Source organism: Schistocerca gregaria, chromosome 2, assembly GCF_023897955.1.
Source record: "Schistocerca gregaria isolate iqSchGreg1 chromosome 2, iqSchGreg1.2, whole genome shotgun sequence".
In the NCBI taxonomy this organism is placed as follows: domain Eukaryota; kingdom Metazoa; phylum Arthropoda; class Insecta; order Orthoptera; family Acrididae; genus Schistocerca; species Schistocerca gregaria.
Genome location: NC_064921.1, coordinates 479364743 through 479388294, shown reverse-complemented (window position 1 = coordinate 479388294; position 23552 = coordinate 479364743). Strand labels below are relative to the sequence as shown.

General features: G+C 42.8%; 1 protein-coding gene across 2 annotated transcripts in view; it reads left to right on the top strand.

The window, feature by feature from the left end:
* LOC126327217 (developmentally-regulated GTP-binding protein 2) overlaps positions 1-23552 on the top strand; it is a 130219-nt gene that overhangs the window by 35995 nt on the left and 70672 nt on the right. For both annotated transcript variants that reach the window (XM_049995869.1, XM_049995871.1), the window contains exon 4: positions 4734-4877. In XM_049995869.1, coding sequence (XP_049851826.1) covers positions 4734-4877 — 144 coding nt within the window. The remainder of the gene's footprint in view (positions 1-4733; positions 4878-23552) is intronic.

Below are 23552 nucleotides of genomic sequence, written 5' to 3'. Positions count from 1 at the left end.
CAAATCGCCATTGAGAAGTGGGACAATCTGGACAAACAGTGCTATGATGAACTTTTGGATAGTATGCCACGACGAATACAGGCAATGCATCAATGCAAGAGGACGTGCTACTGGGTATTAGAGGTACCGGTGTGTACAGCAATCTGGACCACCACCTCTGAAGGTCTCACTGTATGGTGGTACAACATCCAATGTGTGGTTTTAATGAGCAATAAAAAGGGTGGAAATGATGTTTTGTTGATCTCTATTACATTTTTCTGTACAGGTTCTGGAACCCTCAGAACCGTGGTGACGCAATACTTTTTTTTAATGTATGTATTTTTTATTTACCAGATTCGTTCTTCAAATGAGCAAGAGAAAAATTAGAATATGAAGTTTGAAGTTGTCAGACAGTAGTAAAGACTGAATTTAAAGTTGGTGTACTGTTCTAAAGATTAAACTGACTGTACTTTAAAACTTATTTTTAAAGTAGAGTGGCAAATTATGACATTGACTGCACCAAAGAAGAATTTGTTTGTTTGTTGTTTTCATTTGAAAGCCTACAGCAATTTCTTACTTTGTGTCCCGTGTTCTGGTGTTATGTTGTTTCATAAGCCATTCATGTAATTTTATATGCAGAACCGTTTGAAACTTTTCATTATAGTCACTTGAGATTCCGCTCCAGGCAGTAAGAATCCATTGATATTGAGGGTTTCTTTAAGGTATGGTCATCTTTAAGAAGTCACTCATCGCAAAGCTGTTGGAGGTGAGCTTTAAAAGCTTTATTGACAACAACATCAATTAGTTGGAATTTCTGTGATCATACTAACAGGAATTATTATTGAACCTGTGGCGTTCTTTGTAATGTTTTGGATGAAAGAACTTAGCTTCAACATTCTCTTTCTGTTAGGGAAATAGTCTAGTATTCTGTTCCAAGCAACCTTCAGCCACTTTTCTTGACATAGGAAGATAGTTCTGCAGGCAGTCTTCTCTTTGGGTACTTTTTTCCCCACATATAGCCACATATGGGGCAGTTTCCTGTCATCAAAAGTATGATCATAAGGGGTATCCAGTGTAATATTTAAGTGGAGGATTTTTTGTAGGTACGACACAGCATGTTATTTTGGATGGAGAGTCATTGTCAGACGCAGAAGTAAGTTTGGATGTGCTTCACGGAAGTCTGTTGGATCATTTGCTGTTCATGTTGTATATTAATGACCTTGTGGATAATATTAATAGTAACTTCAGAATTTTTGCAGCTGATGCAATTATCTATAATGAAACACTGTTAGGAAGAAGTTGCACAAATATTCAGGCAGATATTGACAAGATTCCAAAATGGTGCAAAGATTGGCAAGTTGCTTTAAATAATCAGAAATGTAAAATTATGCACTTCACAAAAAAAAATTAAAAAAATTGTTTGCTACAACTATAATAGCAGAGAGTCATAGTTACAATCACATAACTCCTAAATCCATTTTTTTAATTTTATTTATTTATTTTGCCAAATTCAATGTTATTTTTGCTAATTTTGGCGCTATTTTCATCATTATTTCAAAGTAAATTACACGGAAAATGAACTGTCAGTTTAAGTCCCTATGTTATCAATATTAATAAGCTGCCATTCTCAGATTTATAACTATTGTATACAACAAAATCATGCACTTTCTTAATAAGACCGCCAGTTTTGCATTATTTTGCTAAAACCACTAATTTTGCTTGATTTTTTACATTACTGTTTCCACCAAATTTTCCTGTTTGTAGCTATCTCACAACACAATAATACTTACCTCAGAAACAGAACTTTAATCTGTGAATTTAAGATGACCCTGTATTTTTCAGGTGATGAATTTGGGGAAAATGTTTTCTAGAGGGGGTAAATACTGTAACCTAGCATTGTTCTGTTCACAAAGTAGCAGCATATACTATCACTGTTATTGTTTCACAACTTCCCATGATTTTCATGTTTTGTTAAATTGCAGTTGTTATGTGATGCTTTTTATAATTTTCTAAAAATTTTTCCTGTCTATTTCTAACACACAGTTCCGTTATCTATTGAAAAAACATACACTGTTGGGCATTAAAATTGCAACACATTAAAGCGAGCAAATAATGAAATTCTCTGAATAGAGTGTGTATAACACAGTGGGAAGAATACATGATTAAATTTGCAAGGTGATGTTGTGGGAGGGAACTATCCATGAACTGAAGCAGAAGATTGGAGATAAAATCACTGCTTTTCCCCAAGATATGCTAAACCCAGTATTCAGGCATTCCCATAACACGCTATTAGAATGTGAATATCAAAAGGGACCACATCTCACCTCTTTTTGATGTCATCTTTAAGACAGAAAGATACAGTTTGAATGAAAACTTAAATGGCATACTGTATACATGCATTTTTGTCAGTAAAAATGTTTTTCCTGTGTTTTTCATGCAAATTACATTACTTCAAAATTTCCCATTTTCCTGCGCTGTCCTGTGTATGTCTGTCCCCTCGGGCACATGTGGCTCATAGCCACCGAGATTGTGCATGGTATTGACTGTGGTACTCATGAACTCAGAGTTTCCACATTTGCATGACAGCAGTAATATTGCAGAATGATGAACTATGTTCTATGTAGGACATGATCCTGCTGCTTTAGAATTCTGGCATGTACTGGTAGATGTTTCCCTCACTTGAAGTACAACATGATCCCCTCACAACAAACAACATTCAGATTTGATTTCTGAATGAGAAACCCATTTCATAATCTTTTCTTGCATACAGAATGTGGGTAGCTTGTAGTCCAATTTGATTTGTTCAGTTGCACTGAAATGCTAATTATTTCCATACTATAGCATGTGGTACACATTGTGGTGAATCCTTCCAGTGCCTCTATCTGTAGCAGCAGGTGACGGGCTACACAGATTGGAAACCAGCCCCCCAACACACTTGCTGGTCACTTGCACTGGTGGGAGAATTTAGACAGCCACCCTTTATGCATGTAAGGCATGCCAAATGGTCGCTTGAGCGGTCTCTTGTTCCACTCCGATGAGGCACCAACCCCGGCTGTGCTCTCGGCAGCTCGTCCATGCAACACCACGTGACTAGTGTCGTTGTCTGCCACATTTTGCCAGGGTATGTGCGAACCGTAGAATTCTTATCCCACATTCGGTGTCAGTGTTCTGTCGCACTTCGTTTGGCAAGAGGAATGTTTCCGCATTTTTCTGCACCACCTTCCTGAGTTGCATATCCTCGAGGTGCTTCTATTGACTGCGGGTGTACAAAGCCTGGTTTGTCCTACTGGTATTAGCAATTTGAATACTGTGTGCAGTGTAGTGCAAATAGTACAGTGAAGTACAGTGCATGCTGGGAGTTACAGACAGGTTATTGTTATTCTGTCCCCAGCTGTTTTGGTGCCCTTTTGCTGTTAAGCATGTCTTTTTTGAAGTGGGTCTTCCCGGGCCACCAGATGATGCCAAACAAAGGCTGTAAGCCATTCGTAGTCTGCCTGGTGCAGAGTCTTCGCCCTGAGCAAGGGCCCTCCTTGATTAAGAGGTATTAGCTCATGGAATTTTACTGTACTTATTAGCTTTTAGGTATAATGTGTTACAACTAGCCTGCACGGCTTTTCCACCATGCCCCATCATTTATTGTCATTTGTCTTAACTGGCACACCGCTTAGTCATGTATGCCCCGTAGGAGTACCGAAGGGAACACAAATCTTTCCATCATCATGGCAATTTGATGTTTGTCAGATTCATGCAGTTGCAATTTTAATGGCCAGCATATTATTGCAATTTATGGTTGCTGTTTAGGGGATGATGATAAGAACAAGCAAGGAGAATTGGGGAAGGGCAAATACTTTAATCATCCATAATCATTCAGGGCACATAACATTAGTTATGTATCAGGTAATGTGTATATTCTATAATAGTTGTATGATATTGAGGCCACTGTAAAATGGAAAGTCAACAATCACGTGAATCGAAATTAGTAAGTCACCTAGAATACCTTTCTGCAAGTTCGGAAAGGAGGTACAGCCCTCACTGACATGCTTGCAGACTAAGTTACTTTACTCACAGTGATATGTATTTCGAGTTACCAGAATGATTATCAAAGATAATGATAAGCACCATTGCTGTTATTTTATTTCCTGAATTTAGGTCTTATTGATTGTATATTAGCCTAAATTAATCCATTGATTGAAGTTATGGTTATTGAGGGAGGTGATGTAATGATTGAGGCACTGGATTTGCATTTTGGGAGGACAGCTGTTCAAATCCCCATTCGGCTACTTTCTGTGGTCTCCCTAAACTGCATAAGACAGATACTGGTATAGTACTTTTGAAAGGAAACAGCTGATCTTCTTCCCCAGTCACGCTAGTGCTCCGTCTAAGGACTTTGTCATCAGTGAGATACCAAACCTTAATCTTATTTTTTTAATTTGTGATGTTATTTATTGATATCACATGTAACTGTGAATGTAAGCAAAAAATTATAACATTTGATTGAAAACTTGTTTCTGGTCGAAGGTAAATGCTTCATTATGAAAGATGTTGTTATTGTATACAATTTCCACGTGAAGAATTAAGTTAAGCTTTATACAATAATATTTTGACATTTTCTGTTTATTGATATTGTACTACACAAGAACTTCAGAACACATTTCTAAATGAATTGTATACTATTTACAAATAAATAATTCTAAGAATGGTGAATTATTAAATTCTGTGCTTACTGAAACTAATGACTGTTGTTTCACTTGTAGGTGATTGCTGTAGCTCGAACTGCAGATTTAGTCATGATGATGCTTGATGCAACCAAGCAGGATGTTCAAAGGGTCCTGCTGGAAAAGGAATTGGAAAGTGTTGGCATCCGATTGAACAAGAAGAAACCAAATATATATTTCAAGGTTAGTCTTCAGAAATTGTTATAAATGCAATTTTTCAAAGAGTTCTACTATACATAAATGAAAAATTGTATTTCTGAAAAATTTTAGTCATTGCTTAAAAAAGAATCTTAGAATTAATTACTGATTTATAAATACATAGGTGCTATCTAAAAACAATGATGATGTGACTTACCAAACAAAAGCGCTGGCAGGTCGATACACACACAAACATACACACAAAATTCAAGCTTTCGCAACCAACGGTTGCTTCTTCAGGAAAGAGGGAAGGAGGGGGAAAGACGAAAGGATGTGGGTTTTAAGGGAGACGGTAAGGAGTCATTCCAATCCCAGGAGCGGAAAGACTTACCTTAGGGGGAAAAAAGGATAGGTATATACTCGCGCGCGCGCACGCACGCGCGCGCGCTCACACACACACATACATATACAGACACAAGCAGACATATTTACAGGCAAAGGGTTTGGGCAAGGATGTCAGTTGAGGTGGAAGTGCAGAGGCAAAGATGATGTTGAATGGCAGGTGAGGTATGAGTGGTGGCAACTTGAAATTAGCGGAGATTGAGGCCTGGTGGATAACGAGAAGAGAGGATATATTGAAGGGCAAGTTCCCATCTCCAGAGTTCAGATAGGTTGGTGTTGGTGGGAAGTATCCAGATAACCTGGGCGGTGTAACACTGTGCCTAGATGTGCTGGCCGTGCACCAAGGCATGTTTAGCCACAGGGTGATCCTCATTACCAACAAACACTGTCTGCCTGTGTGCATTCATGCGAATGGACAGTTTGTTGCTGGTCATTCCCACATAGAAAGCGTCACAGTGTAGGCAGGTCAGTTGGTAAATCATGTTGGTGCTTTCACACGTGGCTCTGCCTTATATCGTGTACACCTTCCGGGTTACAGGACTGGAGTAGGTAGTGGTGGGAGGGTGCATAGGACAGGTTTTACACCGGGGGCGGTTGCAAGGGTAGGAGCCAGAGGGTAGCGAAGGTGGTTTGGGGATTTCATAGGGATGAACCAAGATGTTACGAAGGTTAAGTGGATGTTGGAAAGACACTCTTGGTGGAGTGGGGAGGATTTTGTGAAGGATGGATCTCATTTCGGGGCAGGATTTTAGGAAGTCGTTTCCCTACTGGAGAGCCACATTCAGAGTCTGATCCAGTCCCAGGAAGTATCCTGTCACAAGTGGGGCACTTTTAGGGTTTTTCTGTGAGAGGTTCTGAGTTTGAGGGGATGAGGAAGTGGCTCTGGTTATTTGCTTTTGTACCAGGTCGGGAGGGTAGTTGCGGGATGTGAAAGCTGTTTTCAGGTTGTTGGTGTAATGGTTCAGGGATTCAGGACTGGAGCAGATTCGTTTGCCACGAAGGCCTAGGCTGTAGGGAAGGGACCGTTTGATATGGAATGGGTGGCAGCTGTCATAATGGAGGTACTGTTGCATGTTGGTGGGTTTGATGTGGACAGATGTAGGTCAACGTCAAGGAAAGTGGCATGGGATTTGGAGTAGGACCAGGTGAATCTGATGGAACCAAAGGAGTTGAGGTTGGAGAGGAAATTCTGGAGTTGTTCTTCACTGTGAGTCCAGATCATGAAGATGTCATCAATAAATCTGTACAGAACTTTGGGTTGGCAGGCTTGGGTAACCAAGAAGGCTTCCTCTAAGCGACCCATAAATAGGTTGGCATACGAGGGGGCCATCCTGGTACCGATGGCTGTTCCCTTTAATTGTTGGTATGTCTGGCCTTCAAAAGTGAAGAAGTTGTGGGTCAGAATGAAGCTGGCTAAGGTGATGAGGAAAGAGGTTTTAGGTAGGGTGGCAGGTGATCGGCGTGAAAGGAAGTGCTCCATTGCAGCAAGGCCCTGGACGTGTGGGATATTTGTGTATAGGGAAGTGGCATCAATGGTTACAAGGATGGTTTCCGGGGGTAACAGACTGGGCAAGGATTCCAGGTGTTCGAGAAAGTGGTTGGTGTCTTTGATGAAGGATGGGAGACTGCATGTAATGGGTTGAATGTTGTTGATCTACATAGGCAGAGATACGTTCTGTGGGGGCTTGGTAACCAGCTACAATGGGGCGGCCGGGATGTTTCGGTTTGTGAATTTTAGGAAGTAGGTAGAAAGTAGGAGTGCGAGGTGTCGGTTGGGTCAGGAGTTTGATGGAGTCAGGTGAAAGGTTTTGTAGGGGGCCTAAGGTTCTGAGGATTCCTTGAAGCTCCGCCTGGACATCATTAATGGGGTTACCCTGTTCAAACTTTGTATGTAGAGTTGTCTGAAAGCTTACGTAGTCCCTCAGCCACATACTCCCGACGATCAAGTACCACGGTCGTGGAACCCTTGTCAGCCGGAAGAATGATGATGGATCGGTCAGCTTTCAGATCACAGATAGCCAGGGCCTCGGCTGTGGTGATGTTGGGAGTAGGATTAACTCCACCAAGAGTGTCTTTCCGCCGTCCACCTAACCTTCGTAACCTCTTGGTTCATCCCTATGAAATCCCCAAACCACCTTCCCTACCCTCTGGCTCCTACCCTTGCAGCCGCCCCTGGTGTAAAACCTGTCCTATGCACCCTCCCACCACCACCTACTCCAGTCCTGTAACCCGGAAGGTCTACACGATCAAAGGCAGAGCCACGTGTGAAAGCACCCACGTGATTTACCAACTGACCTGCCTACACTGTGACGCTTTCTATGTGGGAATGACCAGCAACAAACTGTCCATTCGCATGAATGCACACAGGCAGACAGTGTTTGTTGGTAATGAGGATCACCCTGTGGCTAAACATGCCTTGGTGCATGGCCAGCACATCTTGGCACAGTGTTACACCGTCCGGGTTATCTGGATACTTCCCACCAACACCAACCTATACGAACTCCGTAGATGGGAACTTGCCCTTCAATATATCCTCTCTTCTCATTATCCACCAGGCCTCAATCTACGCTAATTTCAAGTTGCCGCCACTCATACCTCACCTGTCATTCAACATCATCTTTGCCTCTGCACTTCCGCCTCGACTGACATCTCTGCCCAAACTCTTTGCCTGTAAATATGTCTGCTTGTGTGTGCGTATATGTGTGTGTGTATATATATATATATATATATATATAAACAGAAAGAAACTTCCACATGGGAAAAATATATTAAAAATAAAGATTCCAAGACTTACCAAGCGGGAAAGCGCCGGCAGACAGGCACATGAACAAAACACACAAACACACACACAAAATTACGAGCTTTCGCAACTGGCTTCCTGACGAAGCAACTGCCAGTTGCGAAAGCTCGTAATTTTGTGTGTGTGTTTGTGTGTTTTGTTCATGTGCCTGTCTGCCGGCGCTTTCCCGCTTGGTAAGTCTTGGAATCTTTATTTTTAATATATATATATATATATATATATATATATGTGTGTGTGTGTCGGCGCGCGCGCCCCCTTAAAACCCGCATCCTTTCGTCTTTCCCTCTCCTTCCCTCTTTCCTGAAGAAGCAACCGTTGGTTGCGAAAGCTAGAAATTTTGTGTGTGTGTTTGTGTGTTATTTTATTGTGCCTGTCTACCGGCGCGAAAAGTATCTGTACAATCCTATTCAGTATTTAGTCTGTTGTCAGCTGTCAAAAAGATTATATGTATTTTGGTAGTACTGATGATCATTTATTTTGGATGGAAATAGGTAAAAGAATTTGTATTAAATTTTGCCGTGAGTATGGAATAAAGTGCAGCAAAGATTTAGGAATGTAAAATAATGCTTTTTGTGAGTGTGCTGCGAAAAAACAAGGAATGGTGTGACTGTAAGGATTGACATCATATGCCATTGGGCAAATGCGTGTCTACTTGAAATATTTGCTTATTACCATCTTGTAGTTGACCTGTGCACAATTTACTTTATGTCCACAAAGCCAAAGTTGCTGCACATAGATGTAACTCATTGCCCTGGAGTGTAAATTGTGTAAGATTTACAAATTTAATTGAAGTACAAGCTAAATAACTAGAATATTTATATAATTAATAAAATGTTGTATCCTTCTGGATAATTGATTGTTAGCGACACCTGTGGGTTTAGATTTGACAAAAACCAATTATTTATTCATCCAGTTAAAACACACAGATAATTGAAATGGCGATCCTAGTAATCCTCATACAATCTATGGTGTAACATGTGAATTTTACAGAACAACACTTTAGCCAACGAAAGATGTTCGCGGAAACTGGAAATATTGTGCAAGTGATGGTTATAGTATCACTTCATAATGGGCAATGCGGACTATGACATAAATGTAAATACTGCCTGAATTCTCGTTTTAGCCTGCAAGGGTGCAGCATTGTAAATAACATTGTTGGCTTGTTATTGTCCCATGAATTTTAACAAAATTGTGTATTCCAAGACATTACTAATGATTTCTTTTTCTAATAGTAGACTTGACTACGGAAGGACGTGTTTTAAAAGGAAGTTTACTCCTATTGTTAAAAAAAGAAATGACAGCTGCCATTGCTGCTTGATATCAGAAAATATTAATTTTTATCAATATATGCTCTTATAAGAAGCTGAATATATACTGTAATATACCTGGGCTGGTGAAACATCTCACTTCACAGCTCGTGTGTGGTTGGCTACACTGGGATTGCGAGGTTGCAATAGCTGCCACCGCACATGCCCACAACTCTGAAGTACGTTTTGTAAATGTAAGCAACAGTCAAAATTTATATGTAAGTGCAACAAAGTACATTTTTCTAACAATGGAGAGGACGACGACGGAGGCTCAGCGTGTGATAGTATATGAAACCGGGCAATAAAAACACCTGAAGTTAATGAGAAAATCTATGAAAAGTTGTTCCAAATTGTTACAGTAATAGCTGCATGTAAAACGTTATAAAATAATGTAAATCTAAGCATACCAAATGACACGCTCTCCACATTCACAGAAAGAAATAAAGCAAAACATGCATAGCCTACCGGATTGCAGAGAGAAAAAGAATTAATTCTGTATACATTTACACTTTCCAATTTATGGTGTCAATGGCGCAATTCCATCCAGTTCTCCTTCACTATCATCAGAATTGGCACCAAAACCGTTGTCTTCATCATCATCATCGTCATTAAGAGAAATCATTAATTGTTCATTTTCATTTATAATTCCATCTATAGTCTGTGCTTCTCTTATCAGTTTAGCAACATGGTTTACTTTTTACCTCCATGAGGTAGTGTCTACAGTAGCAAGACCTTCATGCAGCAGTATTTCCACTTCTGTTATAGAAAAAGTCTTGTTGTTACTTCTAATGTACGCCCTGACTTCACTCCAAACCAATTCAATTGGATTAAAATGGCAGTGATAAGGCGATAGCCTAATTACCAAGTTCACTTGCAATTTCATCTGCAACATATTTAGGTGTCACAGGTTATTTTGTTTCATGAGAGAGTATAACAGCAGCTTTGTCATGCTCATGTACGCAGCAATGTTACTCCTGCAACCACTGCACCATAGTTTCTTTAAGGCCAATAGTGGTCGGAGTTTTATCTAAAATCACAGAATGGTATGGTGCATTGTCCATCAAAAAAACTATCGGAACACTAAACTGGAGCAAGAAATTTTTAAACCACTGTAGAAACCGTAGGTGGTCCATATCCTCATGATAGTCACCAGTTCTTTTTTATTGAAAAACTAGAAGTTCTTCAGGCACAAAGCCGTTTGAAGATCCTGCACATTGGCCACAATTAATTGGGATCCTCTTCCTGTTGGCTGACGACCGCTGTTATTCGGAGTATCATCTGTCCAGCATTTCTCAAGTGATTCTCCACCGTTGGCCCAGGTTTTGTCTAACCATATGACTGAGTGTATGTCCTTTCCTACAATTTTGTGAAAGAAACTGATACAAGCTGCAACGACATGACCTCTTTCTAGTTACAGTTTTCATCCATCTAACTTTTTAAAACGGAAACCCATACTTTTTAATATCATCTATCATCTTAAGTGAGGACTGAGATAATTTCCCTCCCTGGCCACTCCATGGGAGGAAGGCTAAAGAAGGCAGTGGAGATTATTCACCCCATTACCTCATCTGTACGCAAGTTGATGGTGAATCATTTATGTCGACCAAGCCTCAGTTTTTTGTGGAGCATTTAGAGGACAAGTTTGGTGAGGTGGAGCGCTTGTCCAAAATGCACTCTGGGTCAGTTCTAATCAAAACAGCATCCTCTGCCCAGTCATGGATGTTGCTCGCTTGCGATAAGTTGGGGGATGTTTCAGTTACCAACACGCCCCATAAGAGTTTAAACATTGTCCAGAGTATTATATTCCACAGAGATCTTCTTCTGCTGTCGCACGATGAACTACGCGCCAACCTAGGATGACGAGGTGTTCACTTTAGCCGGCGCGTCCATCGGGGTCTGAGGGATAACCAGGTAACCACCGGTGCCTTCATCTTGGCCTTCGAGGGTGACATCTTACCCGAAAAGGTCAAGGTCATGGTTTACCGCTGTGATGTGAAACCATATATCCCTCCTCCGATGCAGTGTTTGAAATGCTGGAAGTTTGGGCATTTGTCATCCCAATGTACTTCCAGCATCATGTGGACGTCCTTCGCATCCCAATACTCCATGTGCCCCGCCTCCCGTCTGTGTTAACTGCGGAGAACACCATTCCCCCTGCTCGCTGGACTGTAGGATACTCCAGAAAGAATGGAAGATAATGGAATATAAGACCCTGGACCGTCTGACCTACTCCGAGGCTAGGCGGAAATATGAGCGGCTACATCCTGTGCCAATGCCATCAACCTATGCCACTGCTGCAACAACGGTTCTCTTATCTCCCGTGTCGTCACGTACAGTTGGCTCTCCGCTACGCCAGAATCCACCGGCTCCCTTAATTGTGGGGGGCACTTCACTCCCTGTTGCTCCTGCTCCATCTACTTCAGGAGCAACACCACCCCAACCATCGGGGACATTAGTTTCCCCTTCCCAGATGGAGAAGTGTAAGACTTCTTCAGCTACTCTCACCAGGAAGGGGTCCCTTGGGGCCCTCCCATCCCAGGCTTTGCCCAGTGCCAAAGCAGACACCTGCAAGTGGCTGAAACAACCACTGGTTGCTGGTCGTAGGGCCTCATGGTCCTCGTCTATCCCTGAGGCTGACCCAGTGAGGCCCTCCCAGCGAGAGCCACCAAAGGCACAGCTCGAAGCAGACAAAGAAAAAGGCTTCCATGAATCCCCACATTGCAGTGGCACCCGTCCCACCGCCACCTTCCAGTTCTGCGTCTGAAGATGAGGTGGAGATTCTGGCATCCGCTGAGGACCTGGATCTCGCCGGTCCCTCAGATGCAATGAATAGCTGTTGCACAGGTAGTCAATCGGTGGCAGCAGGTGCCCAGGAGGCGTAATCTGCCTCCCCAGTCCTTTCACACCTTTCTCATCCATGGACAATGTCATCCTCCAGTGGAACTGCGGCAGTTTCTTCCACCATTTTGCTGAGCTCCATCAACTTCTCAGTCTTCACCCTTTCCTCTGCATTGCTCTTCAAGAAACTTGGTTTCCGTCAATGCGAACCCCAGCCCTCCGTGGCTATCGGGGTTATTATCGGAACCAGGCAGCTTATGAAAGGGTATCTGGTGGTGTCTGCATTTATGTTCTTCACTCTCTTCACAGCGAGTCTGTCCCTCTACAAACACCTTTAGAGGCTGTTGCTGTTCGGGTGTGGACGCCACAGGCTGTTACTGTCTGCAGTCTGTGTCTTCCACTGGATGGTGATGTCGCGCAGCATGTTCTGGCTGCACTGATAGCTCAATTGCCGCCACCTTTCCTTTAACTGGGCGACTTCAACGCCCATAACCCTCTGTGAGGTGAGTCATTGGCAACAGGTCGAGGCGCCATTGTTGAGAATGTATTGACACAGCTCGACCATTCCATTTTGAATGATGGTGCCTTCACGCATTTCAGTGTGGCACATGGCACATACTCCGCCATCGACGTTTCGATCTGCAGCCCTAGCCTCTTACCATCTGTCCAATGGAGTATGCATGACGACCTGAGTGGTAGTGACCACTTTCCGATCTTTCTGTCACTGCCACAGCGTCACTCTTCTGGGCACCCTTGCAGATGGGCTCTGAATAAGGCTGACTGGGACTTGTTCTCCTCCGCTGCCGCCATTGTGCCTTTTTCTAATGAAGCCATTGATGCTGTGGTTCACTCGGTCACCACCGGCATAGTTATTGCCACAGAATCTACCATTCCCCATTCTTATGGGTCCCCTCAGCAGAGGACTGTGCCTCGGTGGCCGCCTGCGATCGCCGAGGCTATTAAAGATCGTAGGCGAGCACTCCAGCGTCACAAGTGGCATCCCTCATTAGAAAACCTAATTGCCTTTAAATGGCTCCGTGCGCGGGCCCGCTGCATCATTCGCCATCACAAGCAGGAGTACTGGGAATGGTATGTCTCCACCATTGGCCTTCATATCTCTCCATCGCAGGTTTGGGCCAAGATTAGGCGCCTCTATGGCTATGGGACCCCTGTCAGCGTTTCTGCCCTCTCACTGAATGGAACAGTTTATACTGACTCTGACATAATTGCAAACTACTTAGTGGACCATTTTGCTCTCAGTTCCGTTTCTGTGATTTACGCACTGGCTTTCTGCTTCATTAAAGAGCGGTTGGAACATTGGAGCCTTTCATTTCACATCCGTCATCCTGAATCCTACAATGTTCCATTCAGTGAGTGGGAACGGCACAGTGCCCTAACCGCTTGCCCTGATACAGGTCCCGGGCCAGATCGCATCCACTGTCAAATGCTGAAACACCTCTACGTGGACTGCCAGCGACGCCTCCTCGACCTTTACAACCATGTCTGGGCCGAGGGCGAGTTTCTGTCGCATTGGCAGGAAATCATTGTTATCCCCATTTTGAAACCTGGCAAGAAAGTATTGGTGGTGGACAGCTACCGCCCATTAGCTTCACCAACATTCTTTGCAAGTTGCTCGAACACATAGTGAGGCGGAGGATGACTTGGGTTCTTGGGTCTCGGTACCTACTAGCTCCTTCTCAGGGTGGATTCCGTAAAGGCCGCTCTGCCGCCTACAATCTGGTGAGCCTGGAGTCAGCCATCCGTACGACCTTTGCCCGCCGTCAACACCTCGTCGCTGTCTTTTTTGACATGCGGAAGGCGTACAATACATAGCGGCATCACATCCTCTCTATGCTTCATTTTTGGGGTCTTCAGGGTCCGCTGCCGATTTTCCTACGAAATTTTCTGTCGCATCGTACCTTCCACATGCAAGTCACACCCTCCCATAGTTCCGCCCGAGTTCAGGAGAACAGGGTACCGCAGGGGTCTGTCTTAAGTGTCTGCCTGTTTTTAATTGCAATTAATGGGCTCGCTGCGATGATGGGAACGTCTGTCTCGGCTTCCTTGTATGCTGAAGACTTCTGCCTCTACTATAGCTCCATTGGCATTGCAGCTGCTGAACGTGAGCTGCAAGGCTCAGTCGTGGGCTGTAGCGCATGTCTTCCAGTTTTCGGCAGCCAAGACCTGCGTTATGCATTTCTGCTGGCGACACACTGTTCACCCAGAGCTATGGCTTTATGTTGACGGTGAACCTCTTGCTGTGGTGGAGACACATCGGTTACTGGGTGTGGTTTTCGATGCTTGGTTGACTTGGCTCCCACATATTTGGCAGCTTAAACAGATGTGTTGGCGGCATCTTAATGCTCTACCATGCTTGAGCCACACCAGCTGGGGTGCCGACTGATCTACCCTCTTACGGCTCTACCAGGTGTTAATCCAGTCCCCTCTGGATTATGGGAGCCTGCCTTATGGTTCAGCATCCTCTTCTGCATTATGAGTGCTGCACCCTATCCTTCACAGCGGAATCTGACTTGCCACTGGTGCTTTCTGGACCAGCCCTGTGAACAGCCTACTTGTGGAGGCAGGTGTCCCTCCACTGCGGTTACGGCGCCAATGATTGCTGGCTGCTTATGCTACACATGTTTGTAGCATGCCTGCGCACCCAAATTATCGTCTCATGTTCCCTCAGTCGGTCGTCCATCTCCCAGAAGGTCGGACCCAGTTGGGTTGTACAATCGTGGTCTGCGTCAGAGCGCTTCTCTCCGGGCTTGGGGTTTTCCCTCTTCCACCTCCTTTCCGGGCCCCCTGCGTACACCCCCATGATGTGTGCCCCGCGCTTGCCTTCGGATTGAATTGGCACACGGCCCGAAGGACTGACTCCTTCCAGAGGCCTTCTGCCGCCGCTTTCTTTCCATCCTAGCCGTGTATGACGGCTCTGGCGTTGTTTACATTGACGGTTCGATGGTTGCTGGTCGTGTCGGTTATGCTCTCACTCTAGGGGACTATTACGAACAACATTCATTGCCGGCTGGCTGCAGCGTTTTCACTGCTGAGCTGGTCACCATTTTTGTGCCCTAGAGTATATCTGCTCCTGCTCAGGTGAGTCCTTCTTTATCTGTAGCGACTCCCTGAGCAGTTTACAAGCTATCGACCAGTGCTACCCTCGCTCTCGACTGGTGATGGCTGTCCAGGAGTCTCTCTATACTCTTGCCCGTTGTGGCCGCTCTGTGGTCTTTGTGTGGACCCCAGGCCATGTTTGAATACCGGGCAATGAACATGTTGATCGCCTGGCCAAACAGGCCACCAGTAAACCATCTCTGGACATTGGTCTCCCGGAGACTGATTTGTGAGCAATCTTACGCCGCAAAGTTTCCGAACTTCAGGACACTGAATGGTGCAACCTGACCACACCAAACACACTCCGTCCTATCAAGGAGACGACGGATGTGTGGGAGTCATCCATACGAGCCACTCGCAGGGACTCAGTAGTCCAACGTCGGCTCCGCATTGGCCACGCCCACTCGACACACAGCCATTTACTGCGCCATGAGGACCCGCCGCTATGTCACTGTGGGTCGGCTTTGACAGTGGTCCACATTTTGTTTACTGTCCCCTTTTAACTGTGCTCAGGCAGACATTTGCGCTGCCTGATACGCTCCCTGCCCTTTTAAAAGATGACACTGCTATGGCAGGCTTAGTTTTGCGTTTTATTCGGGCAGGGGGCTTTTATTACTTAATTTAAGTGTTTGTCCTTTTTGTATTGATTCTGGTCTTTGGCCTACAATTTTAGTCTGAGTTGTTAGTGTGTTTCTCGGTGGTTGGCTTTTCCTTTTTTGTCTCTGTGGTCCGCCAACCGCCGTCGCACTCTGTGTGATTTTAATTCCTTTTGTGTGGTCTCAGTCTGCGTCTTTCTTGTCCTATGTTGTCTGTTGTCATGTCCATTGTCGTTTTTTATTCTTTGTGAGTGAAGGTTTTGGAATAAGGGACCGATGACCATAGCAGTCTGGTCCCTTCAATCCCACAAACCAACCAACCAACCAACCAACTCCCCTGGGAAAAGTTCACTTTCTTTTAAAGAAATTAGAAACTTTGCTATTGTGGAGTATTCTTTCCTTTTATTGTATCCGTATGTGTGCCGACGAATTGTATCACATTGCCTGGAGTACTTAAAAACACACTGTTTCTTCCACAGGGACTTCCTTCCACATTAATCATAGCATGTAGGCTTCCACACTGTTTACTTCACTGTCTTGTAAGTCTTGAAGTAGCACCCCTTTCCTTATAACTTTTGTGTTCTTTCACTGAGTACTAGATTTTCGTGGTATGCTCTAAGACTTTATTGGCAGGAATCGACTCATGCCCATGAACAGAAACAAATTTTTGTCTTGCTCGTAAAACTCACGCGTCCTACATAGCAATTCCAAAGACTGACTATTTTTGGCACTCCACGGTGCAATGGATTGTCGCTTGGTGAACTAAATTGTTTTGGTAACATTGTTTAACAAACAAAAACTTTAGTCGAGGTGGTAACACAACAGCAGGTATTCACGCACTAACATACAATGTTTACATGGAAGCCGGCAACGTGGTAGTGTCAACGCCAGAACCGGCTTTTGTTCGGTGCTGTTATTGGTTTAGAAGATGCGGCGCCTCCCATTCCTCACTTGATTGTTAGTTATACTACCAACGCTATGGCGCTTGGGGAGTGACCTTGAAGTGACATGTTCCAGTGGCCCGGGTATAAGTGAGCACTGAGAAGAATGTTTTTATGAAATAATAATTGTTGGCTTAAAAGGTAAAATTTTTCTCATTTCTGAAGTAAATATTGTGCTCATCTTTCCTTTCCTAGTAATTACAATACAAAGTGCAAGCAAGGATTTTGAATGCTAGTTAGTACTGTGGGATCCGTGTTTAATAACACGGTCTTTTGTCATGAACTGGTTCGCTTTTGTGAATAGTGAAAATTTGTGGAACTTGCCCTACTGACACAGACTATCATAGCTGTTCAGAATCATATGTCTGACTTGCTTCAATAACGGTGTCAAGAATTTTTCAGAACTACATTATGACACAGATATTGAAAAGCTGTTTCTTACACTGGCTGCCAAGAAAAACTTTAACCTTGGGTGTGCTCGATTGCACTCTAGAGATGCCGTGCATTACTGAAAAATTAATAATTTACACTTTTTCATCCAAGAAGACAGTAATTAAGATCTACAGCACTAAATATTTTATTTTTGATGAAAAAGTCAGTTTCAATTTTCATATTCAAAAGTAACACCAAAGGACAGATTTATTTAAATCATTTAATACTAGAGGACCTGGTAAGAGTAGGGAACAGTAGTTACGATCAATTTTGCAGTGGAAGGTTTCGAGACTGCCTGTCTATTTGTTCTTTTTGCTTTTATCAGGAATACTAAATAATTTTTCAAGTGGCCAAGGGAGGGGCATCAGATGGTAAAGTGTGGAACACCCTATTGTGCATGCTCTCGTTTGCTGTATGCGCAGATTTGGTGTAAAAGGCCTAAGCTCAGAACATCAAGGCATGAAGTGCGTGAGCATCTCCACCTGCTATGGAGGGGCCACTTAAGCTATGGTGTTGTGGATTGGAAGTGTTGTGGAAGCCATGGAGCTAAGGCTGTGGGTGATAATGTCAGTGCCAGAACAATTGAAGAATGTGGAAGAACTGTCATTCTCATGTCAAATGAGAGCAGCAGTACATACTATGACCTGATGTGAGTTTTGATCTGTATCACCCGCAGTTCTAAACAAAACCGTGCAGAGGAAACATTGCAATTATTATACAGAAGGGGTATCACAAACTGATTACGTCATTTTAATAGTTGGTACATGTGAGCTCTCTTTCAGCAACTGCCCTCTGCAAAAGGTGAAATCACACATCACGGTTTAGTGACACTGCATAGTAGACCCACTACAGTAAATAAATTCAAAATTGGCAACTGCAAAATACCTGTAAGGTAAAAATTGGCACACACATCAGCAGGCTGACAGGTCATGTATGGAGTGGAATACAACATACAAAAAAACCATTCGTACATGACATTCCAAGCACGTGAAATAAAAATAGTGATAATAATAACATTGCATATAAACATATCCAAGTGGTAGCAGATTCCCAGAAAAATTAAGTAATAAAGATCTCTGATTCATGAAATATTAGGTCCCATTGTGCTAAACAGTTCAGAAAATAATCAACAGTTAACAAATAATTAAATTTCAGTATAGTGATCAAAATACTTGAAAGCGTATAATAATCTGTATTTAAACAGTCTAGCCAGTAACTATCCTTAAATGTAGCCAAAATAACTCAGCGTCCAAAGGTACACATCACTAGACATTTGTGAAATGTTAAAGCTCCAGCTCCCTTGTGGATTCTAAGTTCAACTTAGTCTGGAATTCTCCTAGGTTTTAACAAAAGTTAAAGTACATACATCAAAGAAAGTTTTGCGTCACCTTGGTTCTGAGAGTTCCGGAACCTGTACAGAAAATTGGAATAGAGGTCAACATAAACATGAAAACCACACCTTCAGAGGTGGTGGTCCAGATTGTTGTACACACCGGTTCCCTAATACCCAGTAGCACGTCCTCTTGCATTGATGCATGCCTGTATTCATCGTGGCATACTATCTGCAAGTTCATTGAGGCACTGTTTTTCCAGATGGTCCCACTCCTCAATGACGATTCGGCATAGATCCCTCAGAGTGGTTGGTGGGTCACGTCATCCATAAACAGCCCTTTTCGATCAATCCCAGGTGTGTTTGATATGGTTCATGTCTGAAGAACATGCTAACCACTCTAGTCAAGTGATGTCATTATCCTGACACAAGATGTGACAATGGGGGGGGGGGGCAAATTGCCGTCCATGAAGACGAATGCGTAGCCAATATGCTGCCGATATGGTTGCACTATTTATCAGAAGATGGCATTCACATATCATACAGCCATTGCGGCATCTTCCATGACCACCAGTGGCTTATGTCGGCCCCACATAATGCCACCCCACAACAGCAGGGACCTCCACCTTGCTGCACTCGCTGGACAGTGTGTCTAATGCATTCAGCCTGACTGGATTGCCTCCAAACATGTCACCAATGATTGTCTGGTTCAAAGCATATGTGACACTCATCGCTGAAGAAAACATGATGCCAATCCTGAACGGTCCATTCGGTATGTTCTTGGGCCCTTCTGTACTGTGCTGCATGGTGTTGTGGTTACAAAGATGGACCTCGCTGTGTACCTCGGGAGTGAAGTTGCTCATCATGCAGCCTATTGCGCACAGTTTGAGTCGACTGGAACTAATCGGCTGTCAGACCCCCTCTGTCTAATAGGTGCTGCTCATGCATGGTTGTTTACATCTATGGGCAGGTTTAGTGACATCAGTCAAAGGGACTGTGTCTGTGTTACAATATCCAAAGTCAACATCTATCTTCAGGAGTTCTGGGAGATGGGATGATGCAAAACTTTTTTTTTTGATGTGTGTATTTGTGAGGCCACTTGCTGCCAAAAACCTGTCACTTTACAAGTCCCAAAGCCAAACAGCTATCCAGCTAAATTAATTCAGTGACTGCCTGGAACGGAGTGACCAACAGTAACCGCTTTTGTGCTGTTACATGCTCTCATTAAGCTCACCAAATTTTACTGTGATCAAAAAACATACAAAGTGGACCCTCATTTAAAATACTGTATCTATTGTTCATAGATACTACATACATGATCAAAGAAGTGTGTCTTCCTGCCTGCACCCCATTAGACCAAACACAGTGTCCTAAATCTACTACTTTATTCAGAATTAATTTAAATAAAAAATTTCTGCATATATGTTCAACATTAACCCTTTAAATCTCACAGGCTAAATTAGTAGCCACCACATTTCTCTCTGAATGGGCAAATTATTTTCTTGTTATTCAGAGGGATCATTTTTGGGAAACTTAATTTTAAGTCACTCAGGCTACAATAAGCTGTAATTTTCTAGTGAATATTATTTCTAATAATATTTGTATTGGTTCTCCAGCTAGAACATAACATCATTTTGTCATAATATATCGCCAGTCCACCTGGCCGCCATAGTCAGGTGAATAAGCTGTCACACTAACTCACTGGAACTGACATCAAAGCGCAGGGCCAGCTCGTTTATACACCACCTGTAGGTCCACGGCATGTGTGAGCATATTTGCCCTTTAGCACAAATCACGAGAGCACACAGGTGATGAAAACTCGCAGAAACAATAAATCGATGTCAAACACTGTTGATACTTTTTCATGACTTTTAATGTAAAACAGAACAGTGCTCCAACTCTTACTTAAATGATACGCGTTATCTCTGTTTATAATCTTCAAAGTTCAACTGCTTTCTTCTCAGTCTACAATAATAGATGATACCTGTCAATGCTGTTGTTGTCTTCAGTCCTGAGACTGGTTTGATGCAGCTCTCCATGCTACTCCAACCTGTGCAAGCTTCTTCATCTCCCAGTACCTACTGCAACCTACATCCTTCTGAATCTGCTTAGTGTATTCATCTCTTGGTCTCCCTCTACGATTTTTACCCTTTGTGCTGCCCTCCAGTACTAAATTGGTGATCCCTTGATGCCTCAGAACATGTCCTACCAACCGATCCCTTCTTCTAGTCAAGTTGGGCCACAAACTCCTCTTCTCCCCAACTCTATTCAATACCTCCTCATTAGTTATGTGATCTACCCATCTAATCTTCAGCATTCTTCTGTAGCACCACATTTCGAAAGCTTCTATTCTCTTCTTGTCCAAACTATTTATTGTCCATGTTTCACTTCCATACATGGCTACACTCCACACAAATACTTTCAGAAAGGACTTCCTGACACCTAAACCTATACTCGATGTTTACAAATTTCTCTTCTTCAGAAATGCCTAACTTCCCATTGCCAGTCTACATTTTATATCCTCTCTACTTCGACCATCATCAGTTATTTTGCTCCCCAAATAGTAAAAATCATTTACTACATTAAGTGTCTCATTTTATAATCTACGAGTAATTCCCTCAGCATCACCTGATTTAATTCGACCACATTCCATTATCCTCATTTTGCTTTTTTTGATGTTCATCTTATATCCTCCTTTCAGGACACTGTCCATTCCGTCCAACTGCTGTTTCAGGTCCTTTGCTGTCTCTGACAGAATTACAATGTCATCGGCAAACCTCAAAGTTATTATTTCTTCTCCATGGATTTTAATACCTACTCCAAATTTTTCTTTTGTTTCCTTTAGTGCATCGGGGAGAGGCTACAACCCTGTCTCACTCCCTTCCCAGCCACTGCCTCTCTTTCAAGTCCGTCGACTCTTATAACTGCCATCTGGTTTCTGTACAAATTGTTAATAGCCTTTCGCTCCCTGTATTTTTCCTCTGCCACCTTCAGAATTTGAAAGAGAGTATTCCAGTCAACATTGTCAAAAGCTTTCTCTAAATCTACAAATGGTAGAAATGTAGGTTTGCCTTTCCTTAATCTTTCTTCTAAGGTAAGTCGTAGGGTCAGTATTGCCTCACTTGTTCCAATATTTCTACGGAACCCAAACTGATCTTCCCCGAGGTCGGCTTCTACCAGTTTTTCCATTCGTCTGTAAAGAATTTGTGTTAGTATTTTGCACCTGTGTCTTATTAAACTGATAGTTCGGTAATTTTCACATCTGTCAACACTCACTTTCTTTGGTATTGGAATTATTATATTATTCTTGAAGTCTGAGGGTATTTCACCTGTCTCATACATCTTGCTCACCAGATAGTAGAGTTTTGTCAGGATTGGGTCTCCCAAGGCTATCAGTAGTTCTAATGGAATGTTGTCTACTCCCTGGGCCTTGTTTCAACTAAGGTCTTTCAGTGCTCTGTCAAAGTCTTCACGCAGTATCATATCTCCCATTTCGTCTTCATCTACATCCTCTTCCATTTCCATAATATTGCCCTCAAGTACATAGCCCTTGTATAGACCCTCTATATACTCCTTCCACCTTTCTGCTTTTCCCTTCTTTGCTTAGGCCTGGGTTTCCATCGGAGCTCTTGATATTCATACAAGTGGTTCTCTTTTCTCCAAAGGTCTCTTTAATTTTCCTGTAGTCAATATCTATCTAACCCCTAGTGAGATAAGCCTCTACATCCTTAAATTTGCCCACTAGCCATCCCTGCTTAGCCATTTTACACTTCCTTTTGATCTCATTTTTGAGACATTTGTATTCCTTTTTGCCAGCTTCATTTACTGCATTTTTATATTTTCTCCTTTTGTCAATTAAATTCAATATTTCTTCTGTCAGCCAATGATTTCTAGTAGCCCTCGTCTTTTTACCTACTTGATCCTCTGCTGCCATTACTACTTCATCCCACAAAGCTACCCATTCTTATTTTACTATATTTCTTTCCCCCATTCTTGTCAACTGTTCCCTAATGCTTGCCCTGAAACACTCTACAACCTCTGGTTTAGTTTATCCAGGTCCCATCTCCTTAAATTCCCACCTTTTTGCAGTTTCTTCAGTTTTAATCTACAGTTCATAACCAATAGATTGTGGTAAGAGTCTATATCTGCCCTTGGAAGTGTCTTACAATTTAAAACTTGGTTCCTAAATCTCTATAATGCCATTATATAATCTATCTGTCAATATGTTGTGGTTAATCTCACAACCAAACAACTGGATAACGCTATGCTGGCTGTATTGGAAATGGGATTAAACTTTGCCCATACGTCCAGGAATGTTCCCATTACTGAATTCATTTCCGCAGTTGAAGAAGCAGTGTCCAATTTTCCTGAGTATCTAGCTGATGAAGTTAGGCAAGAGGTCACACACACGTTGCGTAGAGTGCCACCCCTGCAAAGTAACATCTCTCTTGAAAGAGCAGAGCGATCCAGACCATCATAGAAAACTAAGATTTAGTAATTCTACTAGCAGACAAGGGCAGTGTAAAGATTCTTCTTTTGTGGAACGATTATTTTAGTACAATGTATCTGTTACTTACAGACTCGACATATGAAACATTGGCATTCCAACTGAACCTGTAAAACTCGAGACACTGATTTTTGAAGGAGAGTTCATTATACGACTATGTTCTTAAAAAACTTCAACCTGCTGCTGCAGTCCCTCCGAGATTATACAATTTGCATAAGCTACACAAGCAAGAGGTTCCTCTTCAGCCTATTGTTAACAGTTTGGGTACTCGTACTTACAACTTTGCAAAGTATTTAGACCCCATTCCCATACCCCATGTTGGAAAATGCGAACATCTTATTTGCAATTCTCTAGTTTTTATTCTGCATTTGAAGTCTTTGTGCTTCAATTCCATTGGTTTACTCATTAATTTTGATGTTGTGTCACTTTTTATGAGAGTTCTGTTTGAAG